Source organism: Thunnus thynnus, chromosome 9 (assembly GCF_963924715.1).
Source record: "Thunnus thynnus chromosome 9, fThuThy2.1, whole genome shotgun sequence".
Lineage (NCBI taxonomy): Eukaryota > Metazoa > Chordata > Actinopteri > Scombriformes > Scombridae > Thunnus > Thunnus thynnus.
The window spans coordinates 12050094-12074273 of NC_089525.1; the positions used below are offsets into that span (position 1 = coordinate 12050094).

Sequence of the window (24180 nt, forward strand, 5' to 3'; positions counted from 1 at the left end):
AATCTACAAATATGCAAATAATAAAGTTTAACTGCTGGACACAAGATGTCTCCTACTTCACTATTACGTTCATTCTCAGTGTTTGTGCTCTTGAGGCATCAAGTTTCCGCATCACATTTGTGTACATTAAATATTGGATCATGATTGGCTCCAAAGTTAAGGTAAATGTTCCTGCGCGCCCACTTTCCTGCTCGCTAGATGGCGCAGTCTCTCTTCACAATGTAAAGTGTGTCAGTGGCGTTACCGGGGGACAGGCACATGTTTCCCTGCCTCTCATATTTCCTCTCACTCACTCTGTTCTCTGCTGTTCAAATCTCCGAGAGGGAAAACAGACAGTCTGCGCTCCTCTCTCCACGCCGCCAGCAGGCTGATCACTGTCTGCTGCGCACCAAGTCCTGGAAAATATCCTGCGGAGCCACGTAAACGCCATTTGTTTCATTATATAACCGGCGAGAGACAAAACTGCAACAGAGTAGGTACCAGAGCTGACCAAGAGATGTCCTGCATGCAGAATATGGTGAGCGCCAGTTTTTTCTAATCTTTCCCTGATCCCTGATTCTCCCTGCATGCTGCGACGCAGCCGGGATCTGCGTAGTGCATGTTGTGGTCCATGATGATGGCATGTTCAAAACCTTCTGCAGACTAGTCCTGAATGAATGAAATAAACTTGATAAGCTTGACTGTGCAGATTAAAGCATTTGAACTAATGACACAGCGTTGCTCTTAACTGGACCACAGACTTTATGTGCTCAAATCAGGGTTAATCCTCACAGTTTGTTTGGCTGTCGTCCTGGCATTTGCAAGGGATTTCTGTGTGTGTGTGTGTGTGTGTGTGTGTGTGTGTGTGTGTAAGAGAGAGAGTGAGTGTGAGAGAGAGAGGAGGCTGAAGGATCTACAACGCATATTTTGTCATTTATATTCAGTCACTTTGCAGCTATGGTGGTCTCATGCACTTCCACTGTAGTGTATTGAAGTGTTTGCCCTGCACGGCTGTAAATGTTTGGGTTGAAGCTCACACTTCAGGGTCTCTTTTGATGCACAGGAGTTTGGGGACAAAAGCTGTGTGTTTGTGTGTGGGTGGAGGGGGAGACTCCGGCTCAGTCTTGGGGACTGCCAGGCTGTCGTCGTGGAGACCAGAGGCCACAGGTGACCTCTGACCTGAGGACTCAGGGAGCGCTGCAGGAAGTGTGGTGGTTATGGGTGCGTGCTGACGCAAGTGAAGGAGCAGGTCTGACAATAGAGACACAATAGATGTGTGAGCTGTTGTTAGAGACTACGTGGTAACCATTCCTATAATTTAGGAATGAATTATGGGCGGATTCAAGGTTATATACTGCTGTGTCTGCTGGTGTGATTGTGCAAGACTGATCACTGGCAATCACCGAGACAAGTTAAATACTGTTTAGGGTTAAAGTCACCACACAAAAATGCATCTCTTCATCTCATCCAGCCTACTTCCGTATGACACAGGGGTGACTGAGGATTGGGCAGAGAGTCAAGATTTTGCAGCCAGCCCTCCTTTATCATCGACTGTGAAAACAAATCAAAACATATAAAATAGTGCAGTGTTAGCTCAAGGTGGAGATCAGGAGTTTCCTGAAATCTTATGCCAAAAAAACACATCTTCTCATTTACCTCAGGGGTATCAATCCTTGCAGATAGGTTTAGCTTTATATGCCCAGTTTTTGAGTTACTAGTGTCTGAAACTTCTGCTCCCACTCCAATATAATATAGTTGAATTTCTCTGCTCAAAGAATGTAAAATTGTCATTTGACTTAATTGCAGAAACTACCTGCTTGGCCAGACACCACTAGTGTCCTGTGAGAAAATGTGGTTGTTCTTGTGATTTGGGTGAACAGACCCTTTAAGACTGCATTGACATTAAGTGAAACACCTGTTGTAGATTCTTGAAAGAATATTTTTTGCACCTACTTTATTAACTGAAAATTTGTAAGATTCACAAATTGTTTTGCTAATTTACTAAGTAAAGACACCATAATATACTGATTACAGCTTCTCACATGTGAAGTGACGTTTACAGTTGCTATTTTGTGTGTTTTTTATCTTCTCAAAACTCCTACAGTCACCCCTAAAATACTGTCACATTATCAACAGTGTGTTATTCAAAAGTGTCATTATGTTAGATTTTGTCTGTAAAGCAAAGCTCATCTGTTAGCTGAAGGCTTGTGGAGACATTCTTGACAGCAACCTCTTAGCACAGCCCGTCTCTTTGCTGCTCTTCTCTCAGCAGAATCAGCCAGACAGCTGATGCGATGTCTTCATTCAGCTGTTTGAGTTCCCAGGGGATTGACACTCCCCTGTGTGTGTGTGTGTGTGTGTGTGTGTGTGTGTGTGTGTGTGTGTGTCCTCAAAGCACTGGCAGCTGATGAAACACTAATGGTGCTGACCATTAGATGTCTGCTGACCATTTGTTCCGTGTTGCCAAATTCAAGTCAATGATACAAACTCATGAACTCCTTTATCATGAAACACAGTCGTTTTCTACCTCTGCTCCTCTCACAGTATGATGTTAGTTTTACAGTCACTAAAGGTGCAATTGAATATTTTCCCCTTCACAGCCCAATAAATTCAACATCACTGTGAATTACAGAACAGAATGCTGTTAGTCTTGTTCTTGTTGTATGGTGTGTTAAGTGCATGGCAGGTCAGTCATGCGTACCGCAGTCTAGCAGATGGTGTAGCAGGGAGAGCACAGTTGTAATGGTATTGTGTTGGTTAACAGAGATTTCCCCTCAGGCCAGCCAGCTAATCAAACACTAATCAGCCCTTCTTCCACTCACTGGGTTCGGTCTGTCTCCCCTCCTCAACTCCTCAGCTTTTCCTCCCCTTTCTCCCCATCTTCTCACTGTTTGCTCCTAATCTCGGACCTGTTCCCTCCCTCCTGTCTGCACTCATCTCATCGACTCTTTATAGACAGCGCCATGCCTGATTGCTCTGAGGAGAAAGTGTCGTCCTCTTACACTTAGAGCTTTCACACCTCGGTCATCCCTCTGCCTGTGGCTCACTTGATCCGCTCTCTGGGCCGTCTGTCACTGCGATTAAAGCCTGGCTGGGTTAAGAAAATCACTGTGGGACCTGACCTTGTGTGTAGGGCTGCGTGCCTGGATTCTGCTGGATATAAGACTTTAGATTTTTCAGCTTAAAGCTATCACAATAAATGTTAATAGTTTGGAGTAATGCATTGTCAGTATAACAAAGAAATGTTTTTGTGTACATAACTACCAGCAAACATATTCTATGTAACTCTGCACAAGATGATCAACCACATTAACTTTACCAGTCCACGCAAACTCTTGTGTCTCAGCTGGTTCAAGTTGCAGTTCTTACAACCTTACAAGCTTGTTATTTTCCAACACACCCAAGTTAATCATTATCCCTAAGTGACAGGTGTTTCCTAATAGTTAAAGGTTCAGCTTTAAATGTTTGTTGCCATTCATGCCATTTCCTCATGACAGCTTTAAAGCTACAATACAAGAAAACTTAAAACTCAAAAGCTTACATTTAGTATCTTGAAGATCTAGGTAAGTGATGATACTGAAACTTCTTAGAGCTTGCTTAAATTATCTTAGAGACACCTTAAAGCTGCATGGATCAATATGTTTACATTAATAATGGATAGAATGGCTAATGTTTAACGTGAAAGGAGTCTGTCGAACCCACAGAGAATTATCACTCAACTCCTCCGTTTCTATTGACTTTATGGAGCATTTTAGCATCTTTCAGCTCATTGTTTTGGTTTTAAAGCCTGTACAATTTAGGTTCAATCTATCTGCTGTCATCAACCTCGTTTCCAGCCGCAGCAGGCAGATGCTTTGAGCAAAAAAAGCTCTGATAAGCAACTGTTCGCTATCTGCCCAACTCCAAATAGCAGACTGGTGCATATAGTCAAGCATTAGCAACTATGGAACCATGCCAGGTGGCAAGAAACATGTCTCGAAACAAATACTAGTGTTGTTCGTGTCCGCTGGAAGTGTACATAGGCAACAAAGCTTGTTCCTGTCATCGGTCCTTGTCTACTACAAGGAGGTTACAGTTCTTTCCATACACTTTAAATGCAATATATCTTTCCAGCTCAAACAAATTATCTGCTGTAAGTCATACCGATTAAATGGCTATCATGATTATGTTGCATCAGCTGAAAACGTTTTATGTTTAGTTTTAGATTAAACTTAGCCAACGTCGTCTGCTGGAAAGCTTTTCAAAAGGTTTAAACTTGCACAAAGTTAGTGGGACCGACCAAACATCACAGATTGATCATATATAACAGTTAAAATGTAAGTGTGAGTACGCATGAGTGGATTTGTCATAATGAGGAGCTAGCTTGGTGGCCCACACGCTTAATTCTATCAATCAAAATCTCCTCCACTGCCAGATGAACCAGATGTGTCAGATATTTCATATTTGTCTACTATCTAAAGCCTACTGTGCCCAACATTTCCTGGGTTATTTAAATTTTTGCCTGCATGGTTGATTGACCTGCCACCTGACTACTGAACAATGGTTTTATCCTCATGGGACAGGCAGTATCCTCTGACCTTCAGAGGGGCAAGGTCTGTGAATGTAAGAGGGTGGACTGACCCCATACTGTGCTCTTTGTCTCTAAATGTCACCAACTCAGGGGGCAGACGGAAATAGCTGCCCTCCGCCGCTAACTCAGGCAGCATCTCATCCTGGGACTATTGTCTTGTTAACAAACATAGCCTTTTTCCCCCCATGAGTCAGCCGTGGTGTGTTCTGACTTATCGTTTCCTTGTGTTTTTTATTGATTAGCCTTGTCTCCCTATGAGGAGTGCTTGCCTTCTGTAGATACCAGCAGTAATGGTTGTGCATGTGTGTTGGGATGGATTGTGTGTGTGTGTGTGCAGGGTACTTGGCCCCTGTCTCTTTTATTTAGTCTGAAGAGTTGTAGCGTTGCAGAACAAAAGGCCACGAGTCGGAGCCCTCCTCTGCGAGTGGGCATTGTTGTTTATTTATATCTGCGTGTACAAGTAGCGGTCGTCCAGGCTGCTCTGTTCTCTCCAACAGCATTTCAGTTTGCTGTCACGTCCTGTTCTTTTACATAAAATCAATACGGTGGATTTAAAGGTTATATTCAGTTAGCTTCAATTGGCCAGTTTATGTCTCACTTAGGTCACACAGGTTGTAAAATAGAACAATAATGGTTACGACTCATTTGCACTGCAATTCTTATCTTTTACTAGTCTTAGTTTGTTTTTCTAAGGAATAATTTTTGGAGAATACACTTATTTGCGTTCTTGCTAAGAGTTAGATGAGAAGATCAATGAAGCTAGCGCCAGCACCTGGTTAGCTTAGCTTAGCACAAAGACTTGAAACAACTGCCCTAGACAAGAAATTGACATTTTTACACTTCAGTTTTTAGCAAGAACAATATATCATGTTAATTAGAAAGCTTTAGAGGTGCCTGTAGGTGAATAAATTAGGCTAGCATCTGAGAGAGCCAGACTATTTCCAATATATATGCTAAGCTAAGCTAACCAGCTCTAGCTTTTTATTTGCCATATTAACGTGTGGTATCAGTGTTCTCGTCTTACTCTCAGCAAGGAAGCACATCAGCGTATTTCCAAAAATGTCAAACTATTCCATTAACAATTGAATTTATCTTTAATTATCCTTTTTTTCATGTGGACTGTGTCTCTGTGAACTTCCAGCTAGCTTCCTCTAAATCCTTACTGACAGTTTTTAAAATGTCACGTCATGTTTTTCTCAGAGACCTAATTCTAAACTGACAGAAATGACCGAGCTCAGGTGGGTGTCTGACCCAGGCTAATGTTATTTCTCAAGAACCAGACAGCTAGCGTGCCTCCCATTGCTGCTTCCTGTAATGCTGTTGTCCAGAGGAGCTTAGGCAGAGGAAATGAGTCTAGCCCGGGTTGTCGTCTCGTCTAGTTGACTGGTCAGACAGGTACAGTATCTGTAAGCAGGCCCTGACTCGTCTCTGTTGTTCCTGCCTCGTATCTCTGTCTGTGGATCTCCACTCACACCCTCACTCTTCTGTCTCACAATACTAACTATTATTCCCACCCACTTACCCCCATCCTCCCTCCTGCTGCAATTTTTCCATCCATGAACATACACATACCACCTTCACCACTCTTACAGGTTCCCACAGCTTTTCTTGTTGGAGCTGCTCTGTTGGCCAGCTAGGAGACTTACAACTGAGAATCTGTGGAATCTGAGACTGGATATGCCTGTGGGGCGCAGAAGTAATGACAACAGTACAGCGGCACCTGCTCAAGTGTTAGAACTGGCTAGCTACCTTTGATGGGGTTATCCCTATTTTTCATTTTTCAGCTTTTTTTTTTTTTCTTTTAAAAATTGCAGTCGGCAGGCCAAAGGGCGCCACAGAACATCACATTCTTGCTCTGGAATGTCTTTAATAGCTTGCCAATCTCTGCATAGTGCATCTCTGGTTGGCAAGGTGCTTTATTAACTGAGATTCCTGTGTGCCCTCCCATTGGTGCCAGCTTTAAGAAGTCCAGATACCACCTTCCCTCCCCGCCTCAGCACCCGAGTGAGCTCTGTGGCCCACAACATCACATGGTGAGGAAAGATGGAAGGAGTCGCTCTCTCCTTGGTAGAAAGCAGTGAACAATGTCCTCTCTTTTCTCCCTCCTCAGATGCGAGCGTCTCCAGTTTGAGTTATGTAACATGATAACGCTGCAGAACCCGTCCACTAACCCAGCCTCAGGAAGGGAGACTTACACTCAGACTATTGTCCAGACAGTCCACACTGACACAACCCCCACATGCTCTCATTTTCCACTTCTTCCTCATCTGCGCCATCTTATTTTTTCCTACCCTCATCCCTCTTTCTGTGTGTTCCTGCTGCCTGTCTTTTAACCCAAGTCTGATCCTTCCTTATTGTTTTATTATCTGAGAGCAAACAATACGCACTGCGCTGTTGTTGTGTGTCCAGTGAAGCTGGCTCTCATGTGTCAATGATGGGTTTAGATTGACCGCCTCAAAGCTGGTTCACATGCAGGGCTTTTGTCTCTGGAACAGGGAGAACAAGTCTAACCACACTGGCCCCTAAAAGGACACCAAGTGCACAAAGAGATGAGCAGGTGAGGAGGGTGTAGGGTGAACAGGAAAGTACCAGGCTCTCTCAGGGATGTTGAGATCGGTTTAGAGCAAGGTCAACTTGGTGATAGCTCCCAGTTTCCTATATAAAACACACAGGTAAACCTCCAGTTTACCTGTGTGTTTCTCTATCGAAACTGCCCTCATGCACAGCTTAAGATGAGCTTAGTCTTCTATTTACATCAGTGCAAAGTCATCCTATGGTGGCCTGCAGGTCAGCGGTTAGGACAGACAGCTCCCTCCCATCCACACCTCCCTGCTGCCATCACAGACTGAGAAACAGGAAGTCATGTGGCGTGATAATCAGTAGCGCGAGCATGAGACAGAAAGAGAGAAATAGAGTCAGCATGGAGTCAGGAGCAGAGAAGTGAAGTTTCAGGTGGACAAACAAACAGGTAAACAACTATTCTTTTTGACCTTTATATTTAAACGTATCTTTAGATTCTGTGGAAAGTTATCTTTGTATCTCTGTTGACTTAATGTCATTAGATATTTTGGCTTTCTATTTGCTTTGAAAAGTCAGTCTTATAATACTGAAAGTATCACAGTGCCCAGTATCACACATCCCTCTGTGTGATACTGGGCTTCAAATCAAAGGAAAAACTTACCCAACCTGTATGTGTATACTTTTACATGCCAGTGAGCTCAGCGTGGTTAGAAGTCATACTGTGATTTAAGGCAGCACTGTCAAAAAAACAGCTTAAGCTGCAGAGAGAGGAGGAAAGCAGCCTGATTGTTAATTACTTAGCCCGCAAGGAATGCTTGTTTGCAGTGGAGCTGAATTGGAATTAGGTAACTTTTTAACTAAACCTTTTCTCCTGGGCAGATGACATCACACTGAGCAGCAGCCTCCCTGTTCACTTCCAGCAAGGGAGAAATATGCTAATTACCTGTTAATTACTGAATATCCCAAAATGGAGCCACATGGTGATTAAATAACAATATATAGGATTATCTGCTCCGCTGAGCTGTGCATCTTGATTTCTTCAATAAACCCTCTTTCCATTACATGCATTCTTTTTCTGTTTTTTTTCTGATGATCGCTGGTCTGATGGTCTACTTGTGTCCCTGGAATTCCCCCTGAGGGCTATTCATGGCTTTCTCTTGTACCCGAGCTCGGTAACAAGATTTCATTAGGCTGACTTTGTTCTTACACTGTTACCAAGTGCATTTTAAAAGTTGTACAGTTTCCAATTTCTCTGTGCATTTAGGGGCAAAATGTCACAACAGCACAAGGTGAAACGCTCCTCGTGTTGACTTTTCATTGTTTCCATTGTAAACTCTGCACAGGGAAGTTGTGACCTGAATTGGCTGAACAAGCCAATTTTCAGTTTTTCTTGTGCTGGTTCTCACCTCTGGCAAACAGTAAACACTTTCTCTGTTTACAGAGAAACTCCACAGGAGGAAAAAAAAAATGCTGATCTTCTGACTCGGCATCAGCGTGCGTCAGCATCAGTGTTTACTACCTGACTCGCAGGCTGTTCAGCCCTTCTCATGGCGATACAGATCAGATCAGATCAGAGGAAATGTTTGCCACGATGTGATCAGTAAAGCCTTTTATCTATGTGGCTTATTTAGGCTTTAAGTTGGAACGCATTAACATTTAAAGCAGTCATACTGAGGGTCAATCCATATTTGTGTATGCCTCTGAATCCCAATCAGTGTTCAGCTGGGGCGAGTGCACATTTTCCTGTTTGTATTTGTGCTGCTGAGTGTGTGGCCTGACCATTGAGGGTGTGTGGATGAATGCACCCTCACCACAGCTGTTAAGTGGAATTGGTTCAGGTGTGGGTCGATGTGGGAACCACTTGATTTCTATCGCTGTAATCACAGAACAGTGACTCCTACGTGAACCGCTGCAGGAAACAAAGAAGCTACAGAGAGAAAAGAGAGTCTCTGCTCACATCCCCCCTACTCTCCCTGTAATGAATTTAATAACGAGCTAGCTCTCTCTTTTGTCTTTTTCAGCCCAATTTAACACTGTATTGCTCCTCCTCTCTGATTATGTGGTAAAATGATCAGTCATTAAAAGTCTGATATTACCAACATGGTTATCATGGGAACTAAGTTGCTTTGGATAATAGACACTTTCATTTAAAAATGACCCAACACATTGTAGGGCTCGTAGCACGGACACAGCGGGCCTCCACTTCAACCATATCAGTGCTGTATGGGTTATGTGAAGGCACATTAATAATTACCCAGTGAGAAATGTAAGGAATGTGAGTTTGTTTCTTCACATCGCTCTCTCTCTCTCTCTCTTTTTACATTCTTCTCTCTGAACTTCAGCACTGCGGTGAACATGGCTCTGCTGATAGCAGCAGTTGGCAAACACTGTTTGAGCCCTCGCTTGCTAACAACGTGCACAGAAAACAAACAGAGAACTTGAACCGGACACAGGATCAGGTGTAATAAATAGCATGCCTTTGTGTTGTTTGCTTTCTCACTAATTCCAATGTAGTTACGTGACTTCTGGATGGTGTTGTTTTTACAGTCGCTGACTTCCTTAATGAAATCAGAAAAATACTCCACGTCTGTGTGTTTATTTAGTGTGATGTCATTGAGACATTGCAGGTGATGGATGATATGGACAAAATCTGGAGAATCAAAATCTTGTCACTTCAGCATTTTCAAAACAAGTTAAGTTCTTTAAAGTTTTTAATTTTAGCAACCTCCTCATGCCGGGTGCTGTGTTTCATATATTAACACCTGAACATCATCCAGACAAGATGTGTCAAAATAAATGTTTAACACAGTGCCAAAATGTGTCATACATCCAAGATCGGTCTAAATTGCACCAGCGCAGTCTGAGACGTCATGTTTGGCTCTTAATATTTCACATTCAATCACTCGTTAGAATAGTTCATATACATTTCTTAAAGCTGGAACACAGTTTTGAGAGAAGATACGATGCAGTGATCAGAAAGTTGTCCATCTCAGTACTATAGCCCAGCACTTAAGAAATATACTTCATTTCCCACGTTTCATGTTCATGTTTCTCACTTTCTAGAGAATTTGGTCCTTCACAAGCCGTCTGATTGTTAAGACAGTTTTTAAAGTCATGCAGTAAGAATTCCCTCCATTCCACCACTGAGATTTTTCATGCAAGACTCACTATCTCTTGTGACTGTACAATAGATGGATAGTGTGAGACATGCAGTTGTTGCTTTGAATAGTGGTTGGATCTAAAATTAGAAATTCTTTTTTCAGTGAAGGAACACAATGCACTTTTGAATGTTATTGTGAAATTTGTATGTATCAGAAATATATCAGATTTACTTTTATTCTTAGTTTTAGTGCTTTGTACTTACCCCTCAGTGTGATTAGTGTGTGTGTGTGTGTGTGTGTGGTACTTATCCTTATGCTGCTAGTACTAATCTTTCTTTCTCACACACACACACACATCCATAGAGGCTGAACTTGTAACCTCACAGAGGGATCAACACAGGCCTTCATTTAGTCCAAATCAAAATTAAGTTAGGGATTATGCAATCAATCCTTCACACACTACATAATTTAAGATTCTTGGATATTTTAATAAAACAGACTCTTTGTACTGAATCACTGTTGGAAAATAACCAAAACTGCGCTGTTGTTGAATAAATTTCCCCTTTAATATCTCTGATAATACGTGTTGAGGTAAGACGTGGCCCTCTGTACACTCTCCCTCGAGTGACATCTTCTCGCACTCAAACAGCCTTACGTAACATCAGTCACATACAGATCAATAAGGTTCAATGAAACACCAGTGCCACCAGTAACCCCAGATAACCCCCACATCGCTACTGTAGTCGGAGCCAGTAATTGAATTCTGTGCAGAAATACAATACTGTACAGTCAGCAGAGGCAATCAAGGCCAAGACACACTGTGCAGACCGCCATCAATAGGCTAACTAAGGCTGCAACTAATGATTATTTTCATTATTGATTCATCTGTGGATTCTTTTCCAGATTAATCACTTAGTCATTTAGCCTATAAAATGTCAGAAAATGGTGAAAAATGTCAATCACTGTTTCCAAAAGCCTAAGATGCAACCTAAATTGTCTTGTTTGTCCCAACCAACAGTCCACAACCCAAATATATTCAGTTTACTGACACGAAAGAAGACTAAAGAAACCAGAAAATATTCACATTTAAGCAGCTGGAACCAGATAATTTAGCATTTCTTCTTAAAAAGTGACTCAAAGCAATGAATCAATTGTTAAAATAGTATAATGGTGATTAATTTTCTATTAGTCGACTTAACGATTTATCAACTAATCGTTGCAGCTCTGAGGCTAACAGATGCAAAGTGAGGAAACCCACCTCAGCTGGTCCGCCTCAGAGGAAGTCTTGACAGCTTATTTAGCGGAGAGAGTTCAGGGTGAAGCCAGGCGGTCATGATCAGGACTGTGAGACTTCCAAATAGAGCTGTAGGGCTTATAAAAATGAAAGCTTTTTTCCCTTTGTACTTCTCAGTACATCAAATGTTCTTAACGTTTTAAGTTTTAGTTAAGTTTCAAGGTTTTCTCTTCTGGGTCAGTGATTATAGAGGCTTCAGTGGAAATTATTAATGAGGGTTCGATAGCATTTCAAATTTAGAAGTCTCATCTATCTACTCAGCTTGGAGAGCCATTTGTAGAAGAAGCCAGCTCAAATCCATTAAATGACTAAAATGTCAAACGATAATGAGATAGATGACAGGCATGGCACACAAGGAAGGATTCATCTTTTAACAGGCTCAGTTCAAACTCTGTTATTTTATGTTTCATCTGTCAAGACGGGAAATAAACGTTAGGAATTGGTCACTAAATTTAAGTGAAATATCATAGAAAAATCATGTATTTCCAAAAAACTTGACTTTTCATGAGCTAAAAAACCCCCAAACAGTCCTGTCTTTGCAACAAAGTAATTTTTTTAGCTAGTCTTAAAGATTTTTAAAAGGAAATACTCAGAAAAAAACATTCTTAAGCTACATGGTTTTCATTTGACAGTGACACTATGCAAATGAAACATCTGTTAGAAGGTCAAAACAACTTTTTTTCTGGTAATATGTTACATACAAGTCTTAAATTAGCAACAGAAATAAGGAATGTGAGTCTTTGGTGTAACACTTTAAGATATACATGTATGGCAGACTCTTAATACGTATGACTATTGGTTGAAAAAGTTAAATAAAGATAGTGGAAATTGGTATTGCTTTAAAAAGGCATGTTAGTTCACACAGTAGAAGCAAAATAATCATATTTTATCCAAAGTAATGAGTCTAGAGTGTATAGACTTGTGTAGTGTGGTATATACTAGCTGGCCCAGTGTTCCCTGAAATTCAGCTGTTCCCCCTCGTCAGAACATGCTATAAAATGTCGGTTCTTAACTGTCTTCGTGCTCAATAGCGGCTTGTATCTACAACTATGACCAACTATGACCTGTTGACCTCTGTAAAGACTTAAACGGTCGTCATCAATGGAGACAGTGTGAGACTGAACACTGGGCCTTCAGCTTTAGCGCCACCGCTTCTGACCGCCAGTGAATTATGTTCCTTGTTTCACAGAAAGGGCGCTTCTCATCGTGAGTGTCATGAAATGAAAGTTGACCTTTTATGCACAGTTCTGTCTGCTCTCTCATTCAGAAAAAACAGAAGACAAGAATCACCTCGAGGCAGTTTTAGCCTCAGGTGGCTCTGACCAAATTTCCACGTCTGTGTGATAATACGTGACACACAAACTGAGGAGAAGGAATATTTCATGACCTTGCTTTTCAACTTCTTGGCTCCTCTGAACGACCTCAGGGTCTTCTGGAGAGGAACGAAGTCTGTCTGTGTGATTGTCTCCCATCCATAATGAATAACCTGCTAACAATTAGAGGCTGCTGTCGAGCACTCTTCTGCTGTCATGCCCCGCAGCCAGAGACAACCTCACACTCACTCATTACACGCCAGCATGTAATACTCAATCATAGAGCGGAGCGCTGCTTCGCGTCACACGTGGGATGATTCCTTCCTTCTCGGCCTCCGGCGCGGCTCACCCTGCTGCTGTTGACAGATTTAGGCAGTCGAAACACGATCATATCAGACAAAAGTCACACTTGGCTTACCATGAATTTCATTTGTGCTCTCGATGGTAGAAGCGGGTCCATCCATTATTAAATAACATTATAATTCATGTGGTCCCTCTTTGTTTTTGATGAAAACTTCTACCGACCTACCTTCTACCGGCCTAAAAGGAGCGCCAGCATTTATTTAAAAGCTTTTATGTTGCTGCCTTTTCTTACGGGGCACCTGCATCGTATGTGTTTGCTTGTTTGAAGTCACACCTGTGGTTTCTTTGTGCCACAGTTCTCAGATCACTGGGCAGGTAAACCACATGGACAGTGATGTCTTTTACTTATATCATCTGTGAATTTTCAAGATCATAGCTGCTGCTGAAAATGTAAAACACTTCACTTCATTTGAAACGAAGGATTGATACCTACCACCAAAACAAAATCTTTCATGAACTCTGATAACCACTGAGTTGTAGGACTGACACCCACAGGTGGAAACCAATATCATATATTATATATTATAAACCAATTTTCTAGACATTTATGGCTCCCAAATGATGAATCATACTAATTTTGTTGATCCTCTGACTTTTCCTCTAGCGCCACCATGAGGTTCACATTTGTGTTTTTGAGTGAAATGTCTGGATATTGGATGAATTGAATTGGCATAAAATATGGTAATAACATGTGGTGGTGATCCCCTGACTTTTCATGTATCACCATCAACTAAGAAGCAATGAACTAAGATGGTGAACATGGTAAACAAACAATATAATTCCTACATAACAGCCTTTTAGCACATTGTTTTTGTTAGCATTTAGCTTAAATGCAGCTCATACAAACTAGTCTGGCTGCGGACTCTTAGTCTTGTAGTCGTTTCCTGCATGATTAGCCTGTTTTGGTGACTAAACGCAGCAGGAACTTATGTCTTAGCATGCTAAGTTTGTTGTTGAGCGTGATAATGAGGGCTGTTATGCTATCACGGTTAAAAATATTACTGCACTTAATTCTCTGTAGACTAGATGAAGTAAGGCTAGCGGTAGATTTGATCACTCTATAGTGTTTTACACAACTAGCAGCTGTAAAAACTAGCGAGCACAGCTTTGATAGAGCTTATATAATGTAACAGAGTGTGCGCTGTGTGGGAGTTTTAGATGTAACCTGCAAAGTTACCCCACAAACGTAAACAAACTTTGATCATGGAGCAGGGAGAGAGAGCACCGAGGGAAGAGGGCAGAGGATCTGGAGCTGCGAGCTGTATGCATATGCTTTTTTTTTTTTCGGGGCTGTGTTGAATGACCTGCACACACACACACACACACACACACACACACACACACACACACACAAGCGCCCGTGGGAGTGAGCATTATGTGCATCAGAAACCGACGAGCCCGAGCTTGTGTTCTGTGAAGCATCTTTGGAATTTGGCTTCCCCGTCCGTCTCTCCTCTGTCTCGGTCCCGGTGGTGACCTGTGTGTGTCTGTGGGTTAGAAATGTCCCCTCTATTCACGCTCAAGCATTTCATTGAAAGCTTTGTTTTCCCCACAGCAGACCTGATTACAATATTTTAGGAGAGCGCCTCCTTGAAACCCTCCACTTGCTGCGTGTTTTGTTTTCTTTGTGATTGTAGTAAAGTGGCAGTTGTGTATGTGTGGGGCATCATCCTGTGAAGACTAAAAAGAAGCCAAAACCTTCGCTGCAAAGCCTCACTGCAAGCCTTCAGGGGAGACTCACATCTCTCAGCAACATGCTCATATCTTTCCTCTTTAGAATATACCGCTCTAGATCAGAGGAGGGGAGAGACGACAGCAAATGCTTACATATGTTCGCATACCTACAGAAATGACTCATTACAAAAACCTTTTGTTAAGCAAGGTGTCAGAAGCACCTCTAAGAGAGGAAAATTGTGAGAAACTAAATATTGTTATATCTGTGTTCAGTTTGGGAATTGCAGTATTCACTATCACTCTCTCCCTATTTCAAGTTAAACTGTACAGTCCCATGAGGTTATTATAGTAAAGCTCAGCTACATTCAGCAGGCTGACAAGGTGTGCTGACCAGATATAGTCAGTAAATGAAGAGATAATGAAAGGTATTCATTCATGTACTTATTTTACTTTTGAGTTCCAGTTTACAGAATTAAACAATTGCAAGGAAGCCACCAGAAACATGGATTCATACCCACTATGTTTATAGCCCAGCAGATGCAGGTAAAGGTCTGTCCGAGGGATAAAAAGGGCTCATTTATATATATGCAGCACTTTGATACACTGATTTTAAACATTTTCATGTTTGATCAAAGTTGGCGGCTTTCGGAAAAGCTCATCACTGCTTTGAAAGAAGCATAAATCAAGACCAGAGCACTGTTCAATTAGACCATTAACTGCTCAAGGCTGGCAGGAAGCACTGCTTTGATCCGTGTGTGTGTGTGTGATTTAAGGAGGTGTGTTGCGTTTCAGGGCCCCTTGGCTAGTCGGGGTCCCGGGTTGTAAATCTTGCTGTGTCTCTTGGTTTACTCAGGCCCATAAACTAGAAGGCAATTATGGAAAACAACTGGATGCAAGATTTCTTCAGTCCTTCAAGATTTGTGGTTGCAGACTAAAAGGATTTTTACCCTCCTCTCTACCCAAAAGGAATTGCTCTGCCTCACTCGCCCTCACCCCATCCTCAGCTTCCCGTCAAGCATCGATTGGCTTCTCATGTCTTTGGCACATTCAAGACCCAAACTGAGTAATATACTGTACCTAAAAATACTGTGTCAGACCTTGGCCTGTGGCTATTAGGTTTGGCACGCTAATAATTAATTCATATGGTCTCAGAGACGTACACATATTCACCATGACCTACACTGACTTATATCCGTCATGACTAAATCCCACTCTGACCCGGGACACGATCAGACTTCTTGGTTGGACTTCAGAGAAGCACACTTGCTTACAGTGTCACATTATAGTTGATTATATTCATAATCATTGATTATCAAGTTTCTTCTACTCGCAGGGATCTCAGCCTGAGTTCAGCCTGTATTATATTGGCTTATTAGGAGCCGGATGCTTTGGTGGAAAGTTTTACATTGGGGGAAGTAGTACCTCATGAATATAAACATGAGCAGCTTGGGCTGCTTTGATCTCGGCCTGGCTGAGAGCCCTGTGTGGAGTGGGCTGAAGCTGCCACTGCACAGCTCTCTCTGCCTATTTTAACCATTTGCATAATTGTTATAACTGTCGGGGCCAGCAGTGCAAAGCACTTGATAAATGTGGATTGTATTAGAAGCAAGAGGAGATGCCAGAGTGTGACTGCGGGTGTCTGCGCTCATACAAGGGATAGTTGTGTGTGACAGCAGAGAGTGTGAAATTGCTTTAAGGTAGTGTGCGTGTCATGAGTGTGTACTGACTGAGGTGGGAACTGACAGCCAGGCAGCAGGACGGCCCAGTCATTAGTTGAGATGAGCCCAGGTTTGATCCCTCGTGCAGCCATGCACCTGCCTGCCAAAGCACTCGTGAGCATCCACCATACTGGGGGTTTTGCATGTTTCATGCTACAAAATGTGCACATTTTGCACATTTTGTACATTTTCTTGCAAAAAAAGTTTCCAGTGTTTGATTTCCTATCTTTCAGACAATCATCTCACAGACTCCTTAAACTTGCTTGAGATAGGTAATCCATCCATCGCATTGATACATTTGTTTTGGTGCATATTAATGCAAATGCACTACTAATACATTATCCTACTTACAGCATCCATGTTAGTTCATGGATTGTGTTGCAAGTCGGATATTCTGAGAAAACGCAGTAGAGTGGTTATTGGCAGCCATATCTCTAATATCAGATGTCAGATGTCCTTGAATGCACAAAGGAGGAGGAAGAGTTTTCATAACAGTCCCCTCTCACGAATGCATTACAGAACAACAATAACATTATTACAAGGAAATGTTCTCTGTAATGGATTATCTATATGAAGCCTATTGGGTTTATTTTCATGATATAATGAAATTAATGGAAACCAATAATTGCCTACAAGTTAGGAAATATTAAGATTTGTGGTATGCTTTGAAAAATGGTTAGCAACAATGTTAGTAGTTAATGGGCACAAAAAAAAAGTATGGTATGGCCCCTTAAACTCTACCTGTTCCGTGGCTGCTGCACAAGCTGAGCAGAGAAGAAGAATTTGCCTCCCTAAGGTCCTGTTTATAGTCGGAAAGACTGCAGCGTATTTGTGTGTTTTATGGTCTCGGGAATGTTTTATGGCTGCTGGGGGTGTTTATGCATGGGAAGAGAGAGGGTCAAAAAGGTGAAATCAATAGTGATCCTTAATGAGGTTGTCTGAAAAGAAGGAAGGAAGCGGATATGTGGGTGATTTGAAAACCGATGGTGGTGGGGAGATATGCTACGTACATCTGAAGAGGCTCAAATTCGAGTTGGCAAAACAATAGTGCCTTTGAGGTAGGTGTTTGGGTAACTTGGCAACTGGTTTAGTTTTTACAAAAATCAAGACAAATTGTCCATCATTGTATCACTACTTTATTTTCCTGCTACAACAAAACCCAATATGACAGAGAGCCATCACATCTATTAAATATGTTTATATTCAGGCCATGCTAGACATACAAAGGCACATTGCATGATTGGTACATTGGACACTCGTGATTTTCATGAGACACAGGAAATTGGCAAACAAAGTAAGCCGTCATAGCACTTCATTAAATTGTCCATAATGTGTATTGTTTACCAAAGCACTTCTGTCCTTCCTTTGAGCCCTGCTGTTAGTTGGAGCCGAGTTATGCAACAGGCTTGTGATGTGACATATGTGGCCCTACCTCAGAATAAACATACAGAGAACATGTGTCACATGACCGTGCAGTCTTTTGATTTGCTGTTGAGGCAGGCGAACACGAGCAACGAGTAACAACCACATTATAAAATAGACATTTTCAAATTGGTCTGGTAACATTTATTGTTCCCCTTCACAAAGGGCAGTTTGTGTCTGTTTGTTTTGTAGTGAGGTGTGATGGTGCGTGGAGCTCAGTTGTTCCAGCTGTGCTCTGAGACAGCTGTCTGTACAGAGAAACACAGCTGATGAAACGTCTGTCAGCTCTCGCTCTCTCTCCAGAGACCAACATCCACTCAGGGTAGTAAAAGGGGCAAAAGGTGTTTATTTCAGGGAGGGAGTGAAGAGGTGATGGTGCGAGAGCCCACAGTGAACACGCTGGCTGGCATAGAAAATGTTCAAAACAGATTGATGCATAAAAGGAAACAACCTTTGATAATTGATTTTGAATCCTCATCTTTGTCTTCATTAACTCCTCACTGCACCTTCCTATTAGCACTCAGCTCACTTTCTTTTTCCCTTTCTTTACAGAGCACCTTACCTCCCCATCGAGCCCTGTAACCAATGGCAACCTCAGTCCAGACTCTTCCTCTGACCCGTGGCCCTAGCAAAAATTTCCGTCACCCTTTCCCAACCCCACCCCTCTCCTCCCGTTGTGGTATGGGAAGTGTTGGCAGTCTGGTGGAGAGGTCAGATGTGTCTCCCACTAAAGTGAACCATGCGATGCCTCAAGTGAGGCCCAAACAGTCCAACGGCCTCCTGAAAAAAGGCTTCACCCAGAGAGAGCTACTCAACTACCTCAACATCACCAGGTGGGTGCTGCTGCATAGAAGTGGATGCTGTCATAGAGCATTCACATGGACATGACTTCAGCTGACCTACTGTGTTCCCAAACAGAAAAGAGCCTAAAGCCAACCCAAGCGGTGACAGTAAGAAGGACATTATCTCTGGCCTCGCCTCTGTCAGCGGCCGAGAGGACGACAACGTGTACGCCAAGGTCTACCATAAAGACGGCACCGAAGTTGATTTGACAAAGAACTCACTACCAAGTGGGGGAAAGTATGAAAAGGTAAATGTTGTTTACTACTGTAATAATAAATAGGAACAAGCTGAATGAGATCTAAACTGGCTTCTTACTCTGATGACACCAACAGTAAAGTAGAGATGTGGAGGACTGACTCAATTACTGATTCTGTTACAGGGAAAGATGAGTGACTTCCCAGCAGCCATCTTTTTTAAATGATCTACAGTCAGTGACTGGTTGCTAGGGTTGTGTTAAATATATCAGTATCACATATATACGTCTCTGGTAGCATGACACAACACCCCCATAGTCTGTTACCGGCATAAATCAACCTTAAATCTCCTGCAGTTTACCAGCATATATTGATAATCTGCCACTCGCTGTGTTCTGAATTTATTGTTGCAATCAAATCTCACCTTTTTTTATTTTTTTGCTTGAATTGATCAACGCTAAGAACACAGAGGGTGGAACAGTATTGATTTAATAGAAACGTTGTGATTTATGTTACATAGTTCAGCCCCCCCTACGCTGTGAGTAAGGTCTTTCTCTCCCGTTTAGCCTCCTCCGCTGCATCATCTAAATACCTGAGCTTTGTTTTCTTTCTCCAGGCTCGTTTCAGGTCTTCTGCCTTCAAGCCTGTCACCCCCAAAAACTTCAGCTCCATGCAGAACCTGTATCCGTCTTCCAAGTCAGAGGATGTGGATCACGGCCTTTCCAATGGGCTGCACAGAGCCTACGCCCATGTCCCTAAAGCCGTCTCCACCTCCTCTTCCTCCTCCTCACCCTCGCGTCATGGAGGACCAACATCCAGTGGTAACAAGGTATCCTAACATATAACGTTTAGCTCGGGCCCTATAAGTCAAGACCAAGCCCAGATGTTGCATTTGGTATCAGAGTATTTCTAAAACTGAAAGTTGAGGCATAGCCCAAGGAGCACAGGATCCAGGTGCAGATCACACACTTTACATCTAAAAAAACAAAATCAAAACGATCATTATTTGTCCTTTAAATTAGCCACAATTACTGAATAACAATCATTTGTCAACCTATTCATGTTATAGATGAATAACTGTATAATTATGACTGTGTAGGCGGTGCGTGGGATGAGCCAGGAGGATGATAACCTGTCAGACTCGGGCCATAACTCCATGAGCAGTCTGCCACCATACCGGCCTCCCTTCCGCCCACACCTGGCTCACATCAGGTCTGCTGCAGCATCATTGTCTTAGTTCTCTCAGTACTTTTCAATCAAATGGAGTGTTTGTTTTTTTTTTTTATCTTAATGACTGCGTGGGTAGTAATAATAGGAGAGATTTTAACAGCCTCCGTGGTTTCTTTCTTTCCTCCAGTGCATCTATGGGCCACATCAACACCATCGGCTCCCTGGACCGCACCTCTCTGGGCCCGAAGGCTGTTGGGTCAGGGGGTATAGCCATAGGGGAGATGGCGTGTCGGAGCATGGCGACCCTTAGCCGTCTGGCCCCATATGGTGGGGAGGCTCCACCTCCTTATGAATGGACACTTTCCCTGTCTGTCGAGGAAGTGGTGAGTACAGGGCAGAAGGATTGATGGGTGGGGGGATGAGCAGGAGTATGATTTACAGATTGAGTCTTTTATGCTGTTACCCTTTCCAGGTGCGGGATCTGGAGGAGCGCCTTGTGGAGAAAGAACATGAGCTGAAACAGATGAGGAGAAACCTGGATGAGAGCGAGGGCGCGATCGCTCAGGTGAATCTCATTGTATTTGTCTGTTCTTCATCAATGTATACATCCATCTGTTTAAAGTCTGACCCCCATCTGCTCTCTGCATGCAGGTATTTGAGGGCAAACAGCGTCTGTGGGAGAAGGAGGTGGAGGAACTGAAGCGCCTCTATGCCGCCAAGCTCCGTCAGGTTTCCCAGCATGCCCAGCGTTCCCAGCGCACCCTGCAGTTGCAGCTGTACAAGGCCCAGCAGGAGAAGACCCGACTGCAAGAGGAGCTTGACAGTCTGAAAAGGGAAAGAAGCCAGGAGGCCGGAGCAATGGTGAAGCGAACCAGTCCGACCCTGGAGGAGACGCAGTGGGAGGTAAGGCCTTTAGAGGACAGCGGAGGGACCATTTATGGCAATACTTACTTATGTAGTTACTGGGAACAGTGGAGATAAATTAATTTCAATTTGTCCTGTTTAAAATGATTACAAATTTCTTAGAGTCAGTAAAAATATATGTTTTTCCTGCCCCTATCCCTTCTGTTCCCATTACTCTGTCTCTCAGGTTTGCCAGAAGTCAGGAGAGATCTCTTTGCTGAAGCAGCAGCTCAGGGACTCCCAGGCGGAGGTGACCCAGAAGTTGAGTGAGATCTTCCAGCTGAAGACGCAGCTCAGGGAGACCCGCACGGAGCTGCGCAACCGAGAGGGCCAGATAGATGCGCTAAAGCTCGTCCTGCAGGGGACGCAGCGTCGCAGATGCCCCTCTCAGACCGCCCATGAAGATGGAAAAGGAGCTGAAGAGAGTGCTCCAGCTGGGGCAACAGGTAGTTTTATCTGTTTCTGTCTGTCAGTTCATATGTGTCACTGGAAATGTTTGAATCACATGCTTTTATGGTTAACAGGAATACACCTCACTCTGGTCATCCTGAGGCACCATAAACACAGACACAGCACTTAACTCAACTCTTAAAGGACTTCTCTTATTAAATTAAACTAGCTAGATCTAACGTACCAGTCAACAGTCAACCACAGAACAAAATGAAGCACTTGGAAAATCTTGTTGGAAAGGCATAATGAGTATTCAAGACGTACTCAACCAAGCTAAGATGATGAATGGAAAATGGGGGGAAAAAGGCAAAAGAAAGCAGGTATTTATATGCCACAGATGTCTGTTAAATATCAAGTGAGGCATCTTAGCTGAACTGGGTTTCTTATCAACACAGCAGGAGCTTGTGTGGGTTATTTTGAGTAATGATGTTTATCCACAACTTGGACCCAAATTTAGGTTATTTGAGTAACCAGGTCAGAAGCAGAGCTCTCTGTGTATTCAAATACAGCCAATGTCTTTCATTGTATTTCCCCCACGGCTGTGCTGGACTGTAGTTGAAGCCATGTGAACCTCTCGGTTGCAGGAGGGTGCGGGGGCCCTACAGAGGAGCGTCTGCGCGCAGAGCTACTGCTGGAGCGACGCCAGAGCGAGGCCCAGGCCATGGCTTTCGAGGAGGAGAGGCAAACATGGCAGACAGAAAAGGACAAGGTCATCCACTACCAGAAAGAGCTGCAGGCCAGCTACTTAGAGATGTACCACCGCAATGAAGCGCTGGAGAGGGAACTACACCAACTGAGAGCAAGCAGAGAGCGAGGAGCAGGAGGAGGAGGAGGAGGAGGAGGGAGCAGGAATGGGACATTAGAAAGAGAAGTGCCAGAGCTGAGCAGTGAAAGTGAAAAACAAGAGGACAGACCGTCCTCTGGTTTGCCATGGATAGAGAGGATTGAATCATCTGAAATTTGAATGTGTTTGATTTATTTGTAATGCAAACTGTTGACTGACTATGTCTGCCAGGAAAAGAAAAAATAGACTCACTAGGTCAAAATTATGACTCAGTAAGACAAAATTATGAGATAATATGTAAAAAAAGTTTCCCACATTTTAGATACTACATGAAAATGTATATTGACTAAATAATATTGACTCACTAAATAAAAATTGTGATATATTAGTAAAATGTTTTACTTATTCAGACAAAATTATTAGATACTAAGTAAAAAAATTGATCTGCTGTTTTTGCTAATGTCAAAATTATGTGATCAGTCGTCATCAAAACATCAAAACTTGTCATCAAAACTACCTCATCATTATCAAATGTTTGAGTCAAAAGTTTGACTTATTTTATCATTTTGACTCAGTGAGTCAAAATTTTGACTTTTATGAGTATTTTTATTTTTTATTGTGCGTAAGGTTTTTATCTATTTTTCTTTTCCTGGCAGCAACAGGCTTCCATAGCTTCCTGTCTGTTCTCCATTCTCTGCCCATGCACATATGTTGTTTGGCCCTTCTCCTGCAAAGACTGGACCAATAACCTCCTACAGAGCACACTGATACTGGGAGTAGCGGCGCAGAAATCTTACGCCTGTGTAGCATCTATCTGTGGCAAAAAGAGTGATGTCATTTCTGGATAAAATACAGCCAAACTCCAACCAGGCACCCAGACTGTCCTGCTTGTAAATCTGTAAATGAACACATTGATAAGCTGATTATTACCAGTTGTGATAATTTGGTAGTTACTTTTTGGTTCGGACTGCTGTTATAGTCTTGACGGTAACCAAAGGATTCAAAGGGATTTTGTGCAACCCAGTAACTTCTCAGCACCTGTGGATTCAGGGTTCACCTCTGGGCTCTGGGAGGTAAGCTGCATCTCTGGGTTAAGTATGGAGGATTAAAGCTCTCTGGTGCCAAGGTACTTACGCTATTTGTTTGCCATCAAGGAAACTACCTTTAAGAAACTGGAAACATTGGACTTATCTTTGTCACTCAGTTTCTATCTCCTGTCAGGTGAGATCAATATATTTTGTACATAATTGTAATTTTTGACTTGATTTGCCTTTTGTCATTGTACCCTAAGCACACTGTTGTCTTAAACAGGCATACTTCCACCTCTTCTGAATGCTATGAAAGTGATAGTGGATGAATATGACTTATTGGTGCAATGTGGTGCACACTCCCATACAATAACATCAAATGCATGACATAGGTGAAATTGTTTTTTTTCTGTATTGTTTATTATAAATATATGAACATTCAAAAGCCAGCTCTCAATCGACCTTTCAACATACTGTGACTCTTGTCTATTTACTGGAATTAAAACTGTACAGTATAAATATATATGATTGTTCTGCATTCATAATAAACAGTTATGAAGTGGTGTAAAAGTGGTTTGGTTGGTGGTTGCCATTTTTTGGTGCAAACTGCTCTGAAAAAGGCTTTTTGTGTATTCTGTTTTCTGAATGAAAACGCTCCAGAAATCACTTGTCAAAATGTTAGAGGTGGAGCTGATGGCATTCACCCGAGGGCTTGAAGGGGCTTAAAATCTCCACAGAGCGTGCCAATAAAACCCAAGGACAGGAGCTTTATGACAGAATGAACAACAGAGCGGCAGAGGCTTTTGGGACTAATGTGGCTTTTAGAGGTTTATCCTTGGATCCTTATCTCTGCC

At 42.6% G+C, this 24180-nt stretch overlaps 1 protein-coding gene across 3 annotated transcripts; it reads left to right on the plus strand.

Annotated features, from left to right (window-relative positions):
- Window positions 1-229: 229 nt before the first annotated feature.
- Window positions 230-23899, plus strand: n4bp3 (NEDD4 binding protein 3). 3 transcript variants are annotated; one of them, XM_067598876.1, is made up of 10 exons: window positions 230-517; window positions 18507-18787; window positions 18873-19044; window positions 19608-19820; window positions 20091-20203; window positions 20349-20544; window positions 20634-20726; window positions 20813-21064; window positions 21252-21510; window positions 22099-23899. In XM_067598876.1, exons 2-10 carry the CDS (start codon window positions 18540-18542, stop codon window positions 22476-22478), a joined length of 1926 nt encoding a protein of 641 aa, XP_067454977.1. In that variant the 5' UTR covers window positions 230-517; window positions 18507-18539; the 3' UTR covers window positions 22479-23899. The 3 variants fall into 3 exon arrangements, with proteins under 3 accessions (XP_067454977.1, XP_067454979.1, XP_067454978.1); XM_067598878.1 differs by lacking the exon at window positions 230-517 and adding an exon at window positions 3486-3542; XM_067598877.1 differs by lacking the exon at window positions 230-517 and adding an exon at window positions 7465-7517.
- The last annotated feature ends 281 nt before the right edge of the window (window positions 23900-24180 follow it).

Excerpts from the sequence above, each read along its gene's own strand:
- n4bp3 (XM_067598876.1), top strand. The coding sequence starts at position 18,540 with ATGGCAACCTCAGTCCAGACTCTTCCTCTGACCCGTGGCCCTAGCAAA. Across the intron at positions 20,545-20,633 it reads CCCTGTCTGTCGAGGAAGTG|GTGCGGGATCTGGAGGAGCG; the intron begins GTGAGTACAGGG and ends TACCCTTTCCAG. Across the intron at positions 21,065-21,251 it reads TGGAGGAGACGCAGTGGGAG|GTTTGCCAGAAGTCAGGAGA; the intron begins GTAAGGCCTTTA and ends TCTGTCTCTCAG.